Below are 14,883 nucleotides of genomic sequence, written 5' to 3'. Positions count from 1 at the left end.
ATTCAACGAGATTGAGAGCAAATAATAGTATTTAAATTATTCTTTATAATAAAAATATATGTACCTTAGCACTAATTTGAACTTATTTTGTAATGTAGTATTTTACGGATGCTCAACCACTACACTCGGAAGCAATGAACTATGTGAGAAATGTTTGAGCCACATACTTCATTAGTTTCTATAACTCTAGGATAGCTAATGAATAATATATATGTTTAAGTAATATAGCATGCTTCTAATATATAGAATTTAGATAGATAAGAATATATATTGGTGTTTGTAATTGATTTATCAATATATATAATTTCATTGTTTGAAAGAATGTGCATCTGTCTAAATCTCTATATGACTGGGTTTTAAAATGAACAGCTTAATTAAGAGGAGAAAACGTATAAAAATATTTGAACTAAAAAAAATCATAATAGACTACAGTTGTTGTCAAAACCACAGTCTATAAGACACTATAGACGACGATTTTGGACAACAACTGTCGCCTATACTCTTCTATGGGTATACTTTGACCTTATTTTCCGTAAGCTATAGTCGACGGTTGGTCAAAATAATCGTCGTCTATATGTGCCTTATAGACTACGATTTTAAACCATCGTCTATAAGTCAAAAGTATAGACTATGTGCTGATAAATTGCAATTACAAAATCGTTGTCTGAGAGCTTTAAAAATCGTTGTCTAAAAGCTTTTCTGCACTAGTGTCTTTTCTTCGTACTAGTTCGTTTAAGATGAAAGAAGAATAAATGGTTCACTTTTTTAAAAAAATAAGAAAAACTTCCGCTAATTTTTGTTGAAGTTATTTTTCTCTTTTGTTTTTATATATATATATATATATTTTAATTTTTAAGGATTTATTTTCTAAATATATTTTGTACTGTCGACACTACCTGCTACTGGCTGAACAATTGATTATTCTTCATCAATCGTGCTTTCCTTCCTCTCTTTCTTATGTTCAAATTTTGGCTCTCGGTTGGGAGTACACATGCTAAAAGATATCCGACGCTCAAATGAGTATTCGATATTTAGATATTGTCATTGTTGTAATAAAGACACATTTTTGCTCTTTCTAATGTGCTTATTTATACCGTTTGTAATGAATTATATCATTCATTGATGAGACGTATTCAATATGTATAATCATAACAATGAAATATGATTTGTCACGTATCCCTTTATATCTGGCCGATCAGACAACTTTCGATATCGGATATTACCAGATCTTCAACTATTCTACAAATTTATTAAAAAAAAAAATCAAAACGTCTTGAATTTAGGTTATAGGATTTAAGGTTTAATAATTTTAAATAAACTAAACTAGTATAAGAAGCTGATTTCAAGGAGACAAATTAATACGAAGTTTTGTCTTTGGTTCTTTGTATTAACTTATTTTATAATAAGTTTAAGTTCGCTATTTTCCGTTTTGTATTATTGGAATGTTTTACTTTTTTTCTCTGTTTGATTTGGAGTATTGTTTTATTTTTTTCTTTTCATGTATTTGACATAGTCTTTCGTGATTTTTGTTTTGTTTTTTTTCTTCTGTAATAATATATTTCGCGTAATAATATATTATTAATGAAATTGAAGTGAATCGTTAAAGTTCACAGTGATGTTTTACATGATCCTTTTTATAAAAAACAAATGTTACAATTATTGGCATATCAAAATTAGTTCATCATGTTTTTGAGAAAAAAAGGTCATACGGAGAGCCAAAACTACTGCTTCAATGCTATAGAAAATTATTTATATTGAAAATTAGTTATATGATCACTCCTCAAATACACTTGTAAGTCATTAGGGGTTAACAAATTACTTTAATGTGAGTCATTATGATTTGTATTTTTTAATAGATTTAATATTTATTTGATTTCTATGCTTGTTATAACTTTAAATTAGAGTTCTCACCCTTGTTGTTAAGTTTTTTTTTAAAACATTCTAACACTTTAGAATTGATTTTATTATTTTTTTCTTAGAATAATACTTAAAAAAAAAAATCTCAAATGGACCAAAAGTCGAATATTGTTTCCTCCAATGCATTTGTTTATTGTAACAATCGAATTCTTAATTGATTTTTTAATTTCCAGCACCCAAAATCCTTTCAGAAATTTTAAAGGAGTTTTTAAACATATTTAATAATACATTAGAAAGGTAAAATGATTGGAAATTATAATTAAAAACATATAGTTTATGTTATACATTTAGTAATAAAAGTTGAAAGTGATTAATAATAACTTTAGGTTTAAAATTAAAATTTTAAAATGTAAAATTAAAATGATTTTTTAATAGGAAATATTTATAAATGTATAAATTTTTTCTTTAATATAAATTCAATAATTTTAATTTATATTTTAACTCATTTTATATTTTTTACTGTATTTTTTAAATTACTTTAAAAACTTATATGGTTAATAATAATAATAATGTCATAAAATTTTATATTTTTTTTTCTATCTTTCGTTTAATTTATTTACAAACCATTATAATAATAAAAAAATTTATTCTTAATTATATTGCAAAAATAATATCACAAAACCAAAATTAATTTATCCTTAAATTAATGTTTATTTTGTTACTTATCTGTAGCTCATTAAAATTTAATCTTAATATCTCTATTAATTATTTTAAACTACTTTTCTATATAATAATTTTAATCCTTAATATAAATTTAAAAATTGTACTTTATATTTTAACTCATTTCATATTTCTTGTTATATTGTTTTAAATCTTTTAAAAAATCTGTGATCAATATCATAATAATGTTTGAAAATTTTATATTTTTCTTTTATCTTTCATTCATTTTTTTTCTACAAAACCATTATAGTAATAACAAATTTTATTACAAAATCCAAACTTATTAGAATTTAAATTATTTTGTAGTTTGTTCATTATATCAAAGCAATTAAAGTTTGATCTCAATATTCTTAATTAATTATTTTAATTTATTTTGTAGTTCTTCATCTCCTTTTTCAATAAAAAAACTTCTTTAGAATTCAATTGGGGAGTCGAATTCTTGAGGAAGGTGCATTCTGACTTTATTTGAGAATTTTTTTATTGTTCTGAAAAAGAATTGATTTTTATTATATTTTTATTGATGATGTAGTTAATGTGACTTTGAATTAATAATTTGATCTTTATGTAATTTTTATATCCTAAGTGATATATATTACTTTAGAAATTAATTTAGGCATAAGAAAGTGCACATGTTATTAATGCAAAAGAGTTCCAATCTTTGTATTTTGGAGATGTTAATTGGAGACTGAGTATGATTATTAGAGTGAAAGTTGTAGACGCTGTATTCAGCAATGATTGAAAATAATGAGTTGTTTTATATGAAAAGGTAACTAATGAGCAACTTTTGAAATATACTTATTCAAAAGGTATATGTAGCTTTCATGGTTAAAACGTTTTTGGAGAATTCACAGATAGACACAAAAGAGATAGCTGTAGCAGAGGCAAAACATGTAGAAAGAAAAGGAAGAAAGAAATTCAAAACGGAAGAGAGAGAGTGTGATGTTGGATATGGATGCCAGTTGCAGTGGGAAGAGCAGGGCCCATTCACCACCATAATACCTCCATTGTGACTTACAGCTAATTCCTGCCAACACATTTTTGTCCTTAACTTTGTTTTTTCATCAAATATAATTACTATTTTCTGCCATCACACACTATTACATTTCCCTAAGAATTAAGACACAAAACGGCAACGCTGCATGCTGCCGCTTCATAATGCTGCCAATAATGTAAACAACAATGAAACTGCATAACTCATCTCAAGAAAAACACATCAATTTACCCTCTAATTTTTAACACTGCACAAATTATAGATATTGCTCATCATACTAACTCTTCAACTACTTCACACACTCTTAAAAGGGACAAATAACATGACCCATATTTATAATTTTCAAAAACAGATTTATTGGGTGTTCACCATTTTTTCTTTCAAAATGACAGAAAAGAGTGTTTTCAAATCATATTTATGACAGTGTTAACAAACTAATTTTATTTAATTTAAATCTCTTTTGGTTTTAATCAAAGAAAGTATTTCTTTATCTACTGCTCATCGAACAGGGCGTTCTAAACCTAAAGAATATTAAAGGCTGACCAAAGTTCTTGTCAACGAATCCAAAATGCAGATTTGGCCCACGAGTAAACTTTGTTGAGGGATTTGCATAATTGTATTGCAAGATGAATTCAATTTGTTGATTTCGTTTTGTGAACAGAAGAAAGTGAAGAAGAAGTTTTGATGTTTTGTGAATGAGAAGGTTAAGGTAGGGAACTGAAAGAGACCACTTCATTTACAAGACATAATTAAGACGCTCCCAAATGACGTTGGTGGCGACAAACAATTCTAACAACTCCATACCTCAAATCTTGAAAGTCTCTTCCATCACTATCATCTTCATCACCTAGATACATCACATTCAATTTATAACCCATCATCAAATTTTAAATTAACCATGAAACACTCTGCTAAACTATTACCACTGCTTGTATAGAACGTGAATAATTGTAATTTATTTCATTTTGGTGCTGACCAAATAAGACTCACTAGTAGTAATACATAAAAGTTGTCAACAAATTGCAGATCAATCTACATTGGCACTAGAAATCCAGAGATAAAAAAAAAAACATATATAATATAAGAGGATGCGCGCGCGTGCGGTATTCACTTCACATGTGTGGGTTCTGTAGGTGTGTGCAGGGCATAACGGGAAATTCACCACCGCTTCCATCATCACTCTCATTTCCCTCAGAATCTCCAGATCTGCAAATCTGCGCCGTTATTTCCACTATTTCCCTTCTTTTCTCGTTTCTTGCAGTTACGATCAAAGCAAGAACACCAGAAAGGAGGAGAAAGTAATTGCACAGAGAAGAAAAGAGGCCGTCGAGGGCGCAGGAGCGCCGGAGCCCTGCGCCGGTGGGCTGTAGTAGTAGAACGGAAAATACGGCACAATCGGGTTCGGCGGCGGCGGTCTGGGGTAGTTTCCATTGCTGGGAGGAGGGTAGTAGTAGATTCCGCCGCCACCTCCACCGCCGCCGGTGGATGCCGGTGGAGGTGGTGAGTAGTAGGTGTACTGAGAGGGTGGAGGGGAGTAATAGTAAGAACCTCCGCCCCCGCCCCCGGAGGAAGGAGGAGACGGCGGTGGAGGGCAGTTTGTGGTGGAAGGAGGTGGCGGTGAGGGTGGCGGTGGCGGTGGCGAGGGAAGTGGGTTGCAAGGGTTTTCACAAGAGGAACACATTGTGCACTGGATCTGCGCATGTGACGTGGCTTTTAGGGAGTGTTTACGATCCGCATCTTCTCCCATTGCCACACTAACCAGAAGCAAGAACGTTAAAAACAACAACCTCATCCTTCAGAAACTAGAACTACCTAGGACGGCGACGATGAGGAAGTTAAGAAAGCAAGGTGGAAGGAAGTGGAGTGTGTGGGAAGAGAAAATTGGGCAGTGAGTAGTACTAAAAGAGTGGTGTGTGGAGTAAAGACTAGGAAATAGGAAATAGGAACTCCACTCTCTTATCTTTTAAGCTATCCTACACTTTTTATTAACTCTACCAACTTTATACTATAATATGCATTTTTTGGTTTTGTGCCAATGAATGGTTGGTTAACGGACACCAGATTAAAAATCAAGTTTAATGAGTTATTGTAAAAGATGAGGTGGACACGTTTTGGTTTCACACGTTGGGCAGACATGTTTGAATTGAACACTTGCACTGTTCGAGCTGTGTTATATGTTATGTTATGATAACCAAACCAAACCAAATACAGTAATTAGGTTACTTTCATAACTTTGATATTAAGATAGGTAGTTTTAGGACACTACAGAAAACTCTGCTTCTACGGTTTCATCATTTATGTGTTTGAATTTAGGTAAGATAAGAAGACAACAAATGTGTTTCTTTTATTTTGATAATAGTTAGAGAGTTTGTGTTAATGCTGCAAGAGACTAACATTGGGAGAGTTGGGGATTGATTCCCTTTTGCACTTGAAAGTGATGATGAGGAGGCAACTCAAGGAGGAGACGCAACGCAGACGCAACTTCCACGTGGGGCTGCTACCCTTCCCAACCCAACTCATTAGGACCTTATTATCTACACTGTTTTCAAACTAAATTTCAAAAATATAGATAATCACAAATAACTCCTATACAGCATTTTTCCATACAATTTCTTCATAATTTATATTTACTAGTTAACGAATAAATTTTAATATTAATTATTATATTATTTACATAGCATATTTCAATAATGAATTTTAATTTTTTTTTATTGTTTATCTTTCCCAACTCTTTCTATCTCCTTTATAATGGATACATTTTTGTTATATAATTTTGCTGTAAAAACAAGCATTCAGAATTCGTAGTGTTATTCTTATCCTAATTCCACAATTCTAACGTATGTTTTTTCACGAAAAAAAATGAAACTTTTCCTTCTTTGACAAACTCATCAGATGGCCCAAATTTCTAACAGAACGGCATTAAATAATACACAGGAGCAAGTACTAGGAAGAAAAGCTATTCAACCAAGCAACTAACACCATTAATAAAAATACAATACAAGCTTTTCCCCCTTTCTCTTCTCTCGTGTTCTTACGCTCTCTCTTTTTGTGTAAATTGACATGAGTTGGTAACGATTAAGGCCTTGTGGAAAACTAAAAAAAATAAATCTGTATTTGTGTTGTTTCTCAACCAATTAATATAGTGGTTAAGTTTGAACCAACAACATCAAATTTGTAAGAAAAAACTCGTCACGACACAACCAACTAAATAAAAGAAGCATGACTTCCAAATAAGTTATAACATATTTGTTGTGGAATCACCGAATCATTTTATTACACTATGATTATTGAAAGTGAACGAAAATAAATGTAAGGATTAGTAATAAGATATTTGCGGTTAGAAATGTTTGATTCGAGAGACATGTATTAATATGAATTATCCTATGTTAATGTACTTCTATAAATAAAGTGGACATAAATAGTAACAATTGATGTGGTTGTTGGTTGCTCGATCTATTCCTTGCTCCTCAATACTTTACTCTTTCAGACTTCAAGACTCATTCTCCTTAATTCCTCAGCACTTGGTCGAGAGTTAACTTGCAAAAGGTTCTTTGACGATCAAATAAGTACTATGTGTTAAGAGTGTATAGTGAAATTGATCAAAGGCATACTTTTCTCTCATGTAACAATGCTTATTTATAGTGTTAATAATGGACTATTTCGTTTATGGGTCATATCTGATACGTATTTTTAATAAAATAATATTACCTTATTTCTCGCATGGTTATCGGATTTACAAGATATTACATGATTATCACATATCTCTTTATTTTCTATTTGATATAACCAATTCATGCAATTGATCGGTGAACGATGCTGAGTGATGTGGCTCGTTCGACTTTGACCATTACAGTTAGGAAGTCAAGTATGAATCTAAATGTGTTAAACATATTTTCGTCGTTGTACTATAACACGAAATTGATTTTTGTCTCTAGTCTAAACATTTGATCTCTTAGACACTTGTAATAAAGAAACTTTTGGAAATGGTTATTACCAGTGTTTTATTAACGTAACAAAAGAACAACGTGGACTGTATTATAATATTATGACATCCATAGCAATGAGTCAGCATGAAATATTTTAACATCCTAATACACATTGAGAATATGTTTGCCACACGTAAAAAAATTGACAATAATTCATTCCAATAGTTTCCTTATTACAAGTACCAAGGAGATCTAAAATTTGTAAACAAAAAACATATTTAACCCAGATGTAAATCCCACATTATGTAGAAATGAAAAAGTTGAGTAACATATAAGATAGAAGACCCATAAGTCCATTGTCTAAAATGCAAATCATAATTTTTTTTTATGAATCCCTCGTAAATTCTTTGTTTCTTTTACATTATAAATGGAAGTTTTTCATTATCATATCAACAACATTTTTGCATTGTTTGGATTGGGGAGTGGAAAGTTGAGGGTGTGGAGAGTGGAAAGTTGAGGGTGTGGGGTGTTGGGAATTAATTTGATAATTGGAATTGAAACTAAAATCTCTTATAAGAAAAATTGAACTGATACAATACAAGCAATGTTATTTATAACTGTAAAAAACAGAATGAATTAAAACATTCTAATAACAGAAATATCTAGATTTTAGTTTTGGATAGTTAGAGTTAACAACCTAACTCTTTTATTTAGATTATTCCAACACTCTTCCTTAAGTTAAATTCTGCAACACTTCCAACTCTTAACCACTCTCTCAGTTCTTCAAATTTGTCTAGTCTAAGTGGTTTGGTGAGAATATCAGACACTTTCTCTTTGGTGTTGCAATGCTTCACTTCTAGCTTTCTTTTTTCCAACTTGTTCCCTTAAGAAAGGGAACTTGGTCTCTATGTGTTTATTCCTCCCATGTGAGATTGGATTCTTTGCAAGGTTGATGGTTGATTGGTTGTCCACGCAAAGTTGCACAAGTTTCACATGATCCAGCTTCAAATTATCAAGTACAAACTGAAGCCAAACACATTGACAAGTTGCCTCTGCTACAACTATATACTCTATCTCACAAGATGAGAGAGCAACTACATTTTGCTTTCCCAAATCTGTCATTTAAAAAACAACCTTCAGTCTGTCTTTGAACTGCTCAATTTTTGCACTAAATTTCCTGTAATTAACCGATCATCCACATACAAATATACATAGATTAAGCTTTGACATTGTGGTACTTTCACATAAACACCATATTCTACTGAACATTTTATGAAGCCTAACTCAAACAAAAACAAGTTTATTAGTTTATTTCACACTCTAGGAGCTTGTTTTGAGTTCGTACAGTGCCTTCTTGAGTTTGAACACTTTGTGGCTCACATCCTTTGCTTCAAAACCTGGTGGCTGAGTCACATAAACCTCCTCTTCTAGAATACCATTTAAGAATGCAAATTTAACATCCATTTGACAAATTTTTCAGTTTCTAGAATTGGCCACAACAATCACCAATCTAATGGTTTCCAATATGGCCACTGGCGCATAAACTTCAGTGTAGTCTACTCCAAGTTTCTGCAAAAAACCCCTAGCTACTAATCTAGCTTTATGCTTGGCTATGCTGCCACCAAACTTTAGTTTTATTTTAAAAACCCATTTGACATAAATTGTTCTTTTTCCCTTCAGCAGAACCACTAATTCCCAGGTTTTATTTCTTTCCCGTGATTCCAGCTCTTCAATCATGGCACTCTTCCACTCCTTGTCAACAATTGCCTTCTTCCACATGATCGACTTAATGTATGCCACAAATGCTAAGTGAACCAGCTCTCCTTCATCAGTGATCAAATTATCATATTGTTTCAACTTGCTAATATATCATACCCTTCATCTTGCTTTTGCCCACTGTCCTAAAACATGCAATGGATCTGTTTTCCTAGCTTGCTCCAATATCATCCCTGCTGATGATGATTTGCTAGTTTACAAGATTGAGTAACCTATATTCACCTGTTGGATGGTACCCAATTAGAATAAGAGCTTCACTCTTATCTTCCAATTTCTTCCTTTTCTCATCTGGAATGTGCCTATAGCACAAAGAACCAAATATCTTCATGTGACTAACAGTTGGTTTATGTCCAAACCAAATTGTTTCTGGTATGGCTGCCTCCAATCTTCTTGTGGGACACCTATTTAGAATATAGGTTGTAGTGGTGATAGTTTCTCCCCAAAAACTATGAGGCAATCCCTTTCCTTTGAGCATGCATCTTGCCATATCAAGCAGAGTTCTATTTCTTCTCTTTACAATTCAATTATGTTGTGGAATGTTAGGAGTCGTGACCTCATGCTCAATTCCTTTTGCAGCACAAAACTATTCTAGCTCTTTCGAATTGAATTCTCCACCTCCATTAGTTCTGAAAATAGTCAAGGCGTAGCCTGATTGCCTTTCGACTTTAGCACAAAATTTCACAAATCTACCAAACACGTCACCTTTCTCCTTTAATAAGTAAATTCAGATTTTTCTGTTGAATTCATCCATAAAAGTAAGAAAATACCTATTACCTCCAAGTGAACTACTGTCTAGAGGGCCACATACATTTGAATATACAACCTCCAATGACTTCTTTTCTCTTTGAAGTCTAGAAATCTTAAAGATCTTTTCAAATAAACAACCTTCACGTGTCTTATGAGGTAGATGAATCTGTGGTAGCCTAGTGACCATTTGCTTGTTGCTTAACCGATTTAAACTTTTGAAATTTAAATGGCCGAATCTATAGTGCAACAACCAACTTGTTTCTTCCTTACCACCAATTGAAGACAAGCATTGTGCAGTTGATATATTAAGGTTAGTCTTAAAAGTCCTATTTTTATACAAAGGTGTTTTAAGAACTAACCTTGATTTCTGATCATAGATCTTGATAGAGTTATGCTCCATTGACATTTTGAATCCCTTTTCTAGTAGTTGGTCTAAACTGAAAAGATTATTCTTCATTGATGGAACGTATATGACATCATTCAAATAACCAGCTCTTCCATCTTTACCATTGAATCTGACCTTGCCAATTCCTTCAACATAAATCATACTATTATCTGCAAATCTCACACTGTTTTTGATATTAGGATCAAAATCAATGATCCAATTCCTATTGCCATTGCCAGTCATATGATTGGAACAACTCGTGTCTAAGTACCAATTTGAAGCATCTTCATCCTGATTTGTTGTGGTCATCAATAACACTTAGTCTAAATCAAAATCTTCATCTTCTTGGGCTAGATGTGCTTAATCTTTCTTAGATAATTTTCCAGTGCAATTATTGTGATCAACTCCCCAACATTCAGCTGCAAAGTGACCATACTTACCACAATTATAACACTGTAGTTTTCTTTTATCAAAATACTTCTTGGATCCATGATCTTGATTTCCTCTACATCCAACCACCTTCTGCCTCTACACACTGCTTTGATTCTGTACTGGATTGTTTGAGACAGTCCAGTCACTTAATCTTTCTCCTTTTCATCTGCCTCTGCCTCTTTTCTTCCAGTCAGTCCTTCCTCTACCTCTGTTGCTGGTTTGGGCTTGGAAAACTTGCTCTACAATCTTTTTGCCTTTTCTTGAAATTAGCCATTGCTCATGTGCCTCAAGAGAATTTTGGAGTTCTTCTACTGTCATTGCATTAAGATCCTTGGATTCTTCAATTGCCACTACAATATGATCAAAACCAGGATTCAAAGTTCTCAAAACCTTAACCACCTTTGAACCAGTTAATTGCTCATCACAACCCCACATAGAATTGGCAATTGCTTGAATCTTACCAAAATAATCACTCATTATTCTGGATCATCCATGGACATCAATTCAAATTGTCTTATGAGTGATTGTAGCCTTACCTTCTTGACCGTTCTAGTGTTACTATAGGTCTGTTCCAGTATATCCCATATACGCTTGGTAGTTTCAACTTTTGAGATTTTCTGGAAAATAGTAGCTGAAACACATTGATGAAACAACATTCGTGCTTTGCAATCAATCTTTCTATTCCCTTTTATATGCTTCTCAGATTTCTTCTTCTGCTCCTCAGATTCAGGCTTGGATGGTTTTTGTAACCAATCTTGACAACTTCTTCCAATTCTTGAAAACCAAGAATGACTTCCATCTTCACAACCCATCATCATAATCCTTCCCATCAAATACTGGAAAACTCCCTAAAACCATATTAATTGCAGCCATGGAAGTTTCCACTTGCAGCAGTCAACTCCTCTCTTCTTGGCTTGCAATTATGCAAATTCTCCTATGCAAATTCAGCAACACCTTCCTCCAAGATCCCCACACTATCTTCAAGGAACCACACAAGTCCCCTTAATTTTCCTAACCTCCACTCTGTTGGGAATTAATTTGATAATTGGAATTGAAACTGAAATCTCTTATTAAAGAAAATGTATTGATATAATACAAACAATGCTATTTATAACGAAAACAGAATGAATTAAAACATTATGATAACAAAAATACCTAGGTTTTAGTTTTGGATAGTTAGAGTTAAGAACCTAACTCTTTTATTTAACTTATTCCAAAATGGGAGAGTGAAAATGTGAGGATTTGAGAAGAAAGTATGAAAAAAGTTTAGTGTACTTGGATTAGAGTATATTAGAGTGAATGTGTGAAAAAAGTTTATTGAAATATGTGAGTAATGTGATAGTTGTGATGATGTTTTGAATTATTTTTAAGGATATAAATATAAAATTTACTCTTATCATTAAAAATATTTAAATAATAAAATATTTGTATAGATTTGATTTAATTAAAAATTTGTATATCTGTTGACTAACTATTTAAAAAAAAAATACAAATTTGTTATATTTTTACAAATTTATTCTTATATTTTAAATAAATAAATAAAAAAAAATTATTTTTTATAATTATGTATAAATTTATGTATTTTATATAAATAACTATATCTATTTTTATCATATTATATTATAATTTTATATTTATTATTATTAATAATATTATTAAATATTTGATACAAATAAAATAAAATAATAATATTATTATTTATTTATTTATTAGTAATTTATTTAATTTATATTTATTATCATTATTTTATAAATTTATTTTAATTAATATTATTATTTTATAAATTAATTCTAAATTATTTTATTTTAATATTTATATGATTAATATTAATATATTTTTATTTTTATAAATATATATATATATATATATATTTATAATATAATTATTTATTTTATTATTATATTATAGTATTATAATGAATTATATTAATAATTATTCTAAAATTTATATACATAACATTATGTATAAGTATAATCGATTATGTACATAACATATGTATAACATATATAATTTTTAAAATTTATATATATGTTATATAATTAATTATATATATAAATTTTGTGATATAATTAATTTTTGGTATTTATTAATACATAATATTTTTATTTTATTATAAATGTATTTTATATTTTTATAATTTTTTTTTAATTTTAGTTATACTTTTTTTATATTTTACTATATGTGTAGTGGATAATTTAAAAGAAAAGGTACAATTTCATAGCAAATTTTGTTAATAAAAATGTAGACACATATATTTTTATGTGACTTTCTTTTTCTTTTATTTTATTTCTCTACAAGTGTGAAGTGTGAGAAACAACTTTTAATTTTCAGTCACTCACTTTTCTCTATTTACAGATCCAAACAGTAGTATATCCTCTCTTTCACATGCAGAAAATAGTGCCCTCTTGTCCAAAGAGACTATTAAGGAAAGAATTAAGCTCTATGAAGAGGATCTTATAGAACAAATGTTAATAGAATGTGTTGTATATTATCATCATGAAGGTTGGACTTACTAAAAAATGTGCCACCAATGACAACTTTCTTTTTTTCATTGTTTTCCTGCTTGTGTTACACTGTAATATTATCAACAAATAAAAATAATAATACATACACACTCAGAATACTAAATGGATGACTTATTACAGCATAAACATTATATATACAGGTAACTTATTTTTGGTTAAGCGGGTATAAATAGTTTGATTATTTTTTAAGAGTTGGGTTAAAAAATAATTAGTTGCTATATTGACTAAATTAGAAGTCATTTTGGAGACTAAAAAATTTTTGGTTTCTAAATTAGTTTCTATTATTGTTAAATGATTTGTAAATTGGTATCTAATTAGCCATCAAGGTTTTTGCTATCAAATTTAGAAACTAAAAACATTGGTTGTTAATTAGATATCAATTTTGAAACCATTTAACAATAATAAAAAAACTAATTTAAAAATCAATTTTTTTAGTTTCTAAAATTGTCTCTAATTTAGTTAGTATAACAACTATTTTTTTTTCTAAAATTTATTTTTATTTCATGTTTTTCTTACATAGAATTACTCATTAAATTATTCATTAAGTACTCTATGTAATTTAATTAAATGAAACACAGAAAAGGATATATTTTATAATTAATATGACGTGGTTGAAAGAAAGATAGAGAGAAAAAATTATAAGTATTGATTAGAAATTTAAAAATAATAAGTACACATGTACAGTCCCTCATAAGAATTATTTTAATATATGTTTGATTGTGTGATAGAATAAAAACAAAGGAAAAACACTAAGGCTAATCTTTAATGAAAATATTTTAAGAATCTTTATCTTTTAATTAATTATTTCCATTTTTACTTTTAAATTGAATTTTAATATTTTAAAACAAATTATTAGTAATTAAAAATAACTTTGTATCACAACATAGATAGTATTTATTTATTATAAATTGTAATTATAACATGATTTATACATTAAAATAAATTATTATTATAATTTTTAGTTATACGAAATAAATATTTATCTAAAATGAAAGTTCTTTTATAATAAATTGTTATTATTTGGTTGGTATCAGTAAAACTGGTAATTAAGGATATTTGAATTAGCAGATGTAATGTTTTTTGTAGGAGATAATGATAGTCTTCCCCACCCAATCTCATTGTGGATGTGAGTAATTTAAATTATTGTTTGAAACTTATGTCAGGTTTTTATATTTTATATGAGCATAGATCTTAACATGCAAAGAAACTCAAACACAACAGAGTATAGACACCACTTTCTTCCAGCACCTCCATTGCCATTCGTCAGACAAAAAAATTATTTTGTCTTTAAAAATATATCTTTCAAATTTTATAATTTAAAAATATATTTTTCTTTTTACTTTTGAATTGTAGAATTTGAAAGACTTTTTTAATTCAAAAGTATCTTATAAATTCTACAATTTGATTTTTTTTATAAAAATACATTATGAATTATAATTGGAAGATAATCTTAGATGTGAAAATACTTTTAAATTTTATAATTTTAAAATATCTTTCCGATTCGAAAATTTAGAATGTATTTTT

The 14,883-nt window shown here is 29.7% G+C and overlaps 1 protein-coding gene across 1 annotated transcript; it reads right to left on the bottom strand.

Annotated features, from left to right (window-relative positions):
• Positions 1 to 4,502: 4,502 nt before the first annotated feature.
• On the bottom strand, positions 4,503 to 5,558 carry LOC150028781 (uncharacterized). Its single transcript, XM_090300609.1, has one exon. The coding sequence runs from the start codon at positions 5,358 to 5,360 to the stop codon at positions 4,836 to 4,838; it is 525 nt and encodes a 174-aa protein (XP_090156735.1). The 5' UTR covers positions 5,361 to 5,558; the 3' UTR covers positions 4,503 to 4,835.
• Positions 5,559 to 14,883: the final 9,325 nt, after the last annotated feature.

This window comes from Phaseolus vulgaris, chromosome 3 (genome assembly GCF_051622355.1).
Source record: "Phaseolus vulgaris cultivar YP4 chromosome 3, ASM5162235v1, whole genome shotgun sequence".
Lineage (NCBI taxonomy): Eukaryota > Viridiplantae > Streptophyta > Magnoliopsida > Fabales > Fabaceae > Phaseolus > Phaseolus vulgaris.
The sequence above is the reverse complement of the archived record's forward strand: the minus strand, read 5'-3'. Positions and strand labels throughout refer to the sequence as shown.

Bases quoted from the DNA above. Each gene is read 5' to 3' on its own strand.
- LOC150028781 (XM_090300609.1), bottom strand. From the start codon at position 5,360: ATGAGGTTGTTGTTTTTAACGTTCTTGCTTCTGGTTAGTGTGGCAATG.